Genomic DNA, 3,125 nt, shown 5'->3' with positions numbered 1-3,125 from the left:
GAAGCCTCGATTATCCGAAGTTCGATTATCCGAATGTTTGTATGGAATTTCGGGTAATCGAATCATGAACATTTTCTTTCGTTTTTTTTTTATTTTCTTTTTTAAACATCAAATTCGCGTTCTGCGACCCCGTTTTAGTAAAATTTGACTGGTCGATTACCGTAAAAATGACCAAATGCAATTTTTCAGTATTTCGTAACCGCCATTTTGGACGCCATCTTGGATTTAAAATTTTAATTTTTTTTAATTTTTTTTCGTGATTTGATTATCCGAAATAAAATTCAATTCTGAATCTTTTTTTTACTATGGGCTTTATGTTTATGGGGCCAAAGAAGAATGATTTACTCATAAAAAAATAATGGTTTAATACAGAACTAATAAAAATAAAAGTTCTTTTAATTGCAAATTTTATTTCATATTAAAAAAAAACAAAATCATTTTTTTCAAAAATTCATCACTCGGTCCAAATTTTTTTGTTCTTGCTGATTTTTACCTCAAAAAAAAGCATGTTGTTGTCCCTAAAACATAATGACTTTTCAGAATGAAAATGATATACCATTTTTATAAATGATGACAGATACAAAATTTGTAACACTTTATAGTTTTATTATGTTTTAAATCAAAAGAAGAAGAAAAATGGAAACATCAGTTAAAACCAATGAATGTAATAAAAATATTTTAGTTGGTTTTAAAACGAGAAAAAAAAGCTTGGATTTAAGGCTTCTTGCTTCAGTTTATTTTTCTTAAAATTTTAGAAAAATAAACTGAAGCAAGAAGCCTTAAATCCAAGCTTTTTTTTCTCGTTTTAAAATCAACTAAAATATTTGAAAGATTTAATCTTCAAAGTTGCCTAAAAATTCAAAGAAAACTCAACAGAAACGTCAAGTACGAGTAGGATGCATTGATCAATCCGGCAAACGTTTCCACCGAAATGTCAAACACTCCGGCGCAGCTGATCAAGCTGTTGTTACTTAGCAGAATGATCATCATCGTTGTCCTCATCCCGACGTAATCCGAGTGGTACTCCTGGCTGTGCGGCATCCGGATACAAATATCTCGCGCGATTGCTTGGATTTCTTCGTTCTGTTAAAAAACAAATATTTAGAATTTATGATTGAATTACTAGGTTAGGAGGTTACCATTTCTTGAAAATTATCAACTAACAGACAAATCAGGTAGCACTCGAGAACACTTCCCAGCACAGAGGTCGCTTGAAAGATGGTTCCAAACGAAATAGGTTCGTTCAGGATGAAAAATAGCACCGAGGCGTAGGTTGCCAGCGCAAAGTAGTAGTACAGCAGGAACGAAACCCCCAGGATTGGTTGAACCGACTGGAAGTATCTAGTTTGGGGTGAAAATGGTATAAGTAACAGAGTTAGGGTAACTTTGTAGTCTATACTTGATAAACTGGACGTGTTGCTCTAGTGCCGATTTGACATCTTCGTTAAGTTGGTTCCAAAAAAGTGTTCGAGCTTGAGTGCTATCCAGGTTGTTATCAGATTCAAACTGCTCCATGTGTTCCAAAACATCACTGAATTTATGAACTAGAATTTTCAGCTCTCCTTGAAGGTTCATCAGAATGACGACGATCATGCCGGTGCACCAGAAATATTTGCTATACCAAATAATCGGAATGGTAGAAATGTAGACAATTTGTACCAACTGTCTTATCCAAGATGTTTCGAGAAAGGCCAGAAGTGGAAAGTGGTAAAGTTTGTCCTGTTGGGGGTGTGGGATCGAGAACAGAACTTGATTCACCGCCATCAAACCCAGCACGAATCGAATTGTGTTCCGAGCTCTGGTAGAGTATTTCTCCCGAACTGAGCTATCATGTTTGGCATCACTGGAAAAGTTGCACTTGGAACCAACGTAGTCAATCATGCGTTTTACTTGTTTGTTATGAGTCCACATAAACTGCATTTTGAGCAGACAAATTGAGGTGGCTGCTGTAAATGAAAGATACCACATGGTCATTGAGAAGGATTCCCCAGCAGTGACTTTCTCGACGACGTTGAAAAGTGTGATTCCGAAGTGAAAAGCCGTTAATCCGTGCCACAGGAAAAAGACTCCGCGCTTCCATCCTCGCGAGGGCAAATTTAAAGATCCTAAGAAAAATAAACGTCTATTAAAAAAAAAACTTTCTTCACATTCCACAAAACTACCTCCCAGTATCCGCAGAATGTCGAGTAACAGGAAGCAATCCTTGCTTCCGAAATCTGTCCAAAAATGACGCACCTTACAAGTCACTTCCTCGAACCTCAGCATGACATTGACAAAGTGAAGAGGAAATACAACCTCCCCCCCCAATCGCGATGACTTCTCGGCTACGAATGTTTCAATGGCATGCAGTTGTTTCGGGAAACAAAAACCTGCAATTGACCCTGAATTGGGTAAGGAATACGGTACAGCTGCCCTGGACAAAGAAACGGAAAATGACGCCTCCCGAGGGAAAAACTTGATGCCAAGTTTGTGAACTCAAACATGAAAAAGAAGACGGAAATAGATTCAAGTTTCTTAAGTTCTTTTTCAATTCAACCGCTAAGCGGCATAAAGGCTTGACATTGAATTATAGGAGTTAGCCTGTTTTTTTAAAGTTGATTTAAAACGGAAAAACTAAGGTTCATTTTTTTTTTATTTGAGACCACTTTGCAGAAATTACTCATATTAAGGATTTTACCTATTGAATACACGATTTCAGTTGAAACGGCAAAATTCAGTTCACTAGTTCATAATAAACATTGGTGTTATTTTATTTTTTCTTCCTGAAATAATTTGATCCATCTTTTATAGGACAAAAGGACCAGAACTCGTCATCCAAGTTAGTTGTTGGTGTGGGGGCCGTATTTGTTCAGCTTTCGGGGAGGGTGACAAATGTTTGCTTAAGTCGACTCATTAAAATAGCATCTCCCAGCTTAACTTTTATGGTTTATTTTAGAAGGGGGAGGATTTAGGGTAGGGATGAGTCCGTGTGGTGCATTTGCTCACACAAACTGAATGACATGCAAGCATAATTTGGATATGGTGCGGTTTCGTTATTTGCTTTCTTATGCTCATCATGGTTAAATGAATCGTCCCGGCAGTGTTGAATAAGGAAAAGCTTTAAGCTGTTCTCTAGCTTTTAACAA

General features: G+C 36.9%; 1 protein-coding gene across 1 annotated transcript; it reads right to left on the bottom strand.

The window, feature by feature from the left end:
• Positions 1-858: 858 nt before the first annotated feature.
• Positions 859-2,265, bottom strand: LOC6041733. The gene is made up of 4 exons (XM_038258583.1): positions 2,163-2,265; positions 1,400-1,421; positions 1,140-1,341; positions 859-1,083 (listed from the first exon to the last, which is right to left on the bottom strand). The coding sequence occupies exons 1-4, from the start codon at positions 2,263-2,265 to the stop codon at positions 859-861; spliced, it is 552 nt and encodes a 183-aa protein (XP_038114511.1).
• Positions 2,266-3,125: the final 860 nt, after the last annotated feature.

This window comes from Culex quinquefasciatus, chromosome 3, assembly GCF_015732765.1.
Source record: "Culex quinquefasciatus strain JHB chromosome 3, VPISU_Cqui_1.0_pri_paternal, whole genome shotgun sequence".
In the NCBI taxonomy this organism is placed as follows: Eukaryota; Metazoa; Arthropoda; class Insecta; order Diptera; family Culicidae; genus Culex; species Culex quinquefasciatus.
This window is presented reverse-complemented; position numbering and strand designations above follow the sequence as displayed.

Coding starts and splice junctions, on each gene's coding strand:
- LOC6041733 (XM_038258583.1), bottom strand. CDS start 2,265: ATGCTGAGGTTCGAGGAAGTGACTTGTAAGGTGCGTCATTTTTGGACA. Junction 1,342..1,399: donor CAACACGTCCAGTTTATCAA/GTATAGACTACA, acceptor ACCCCAAACTAG/ATACTTCCAGTCGGTTCAAC. Junction 1,084..1,139: donor TTGATAATTTTCAAGAAATG/GTAACCTCCTAA, acceptor GTTTTTTAACAG/AACGAAGAAATCCAAGCAAT.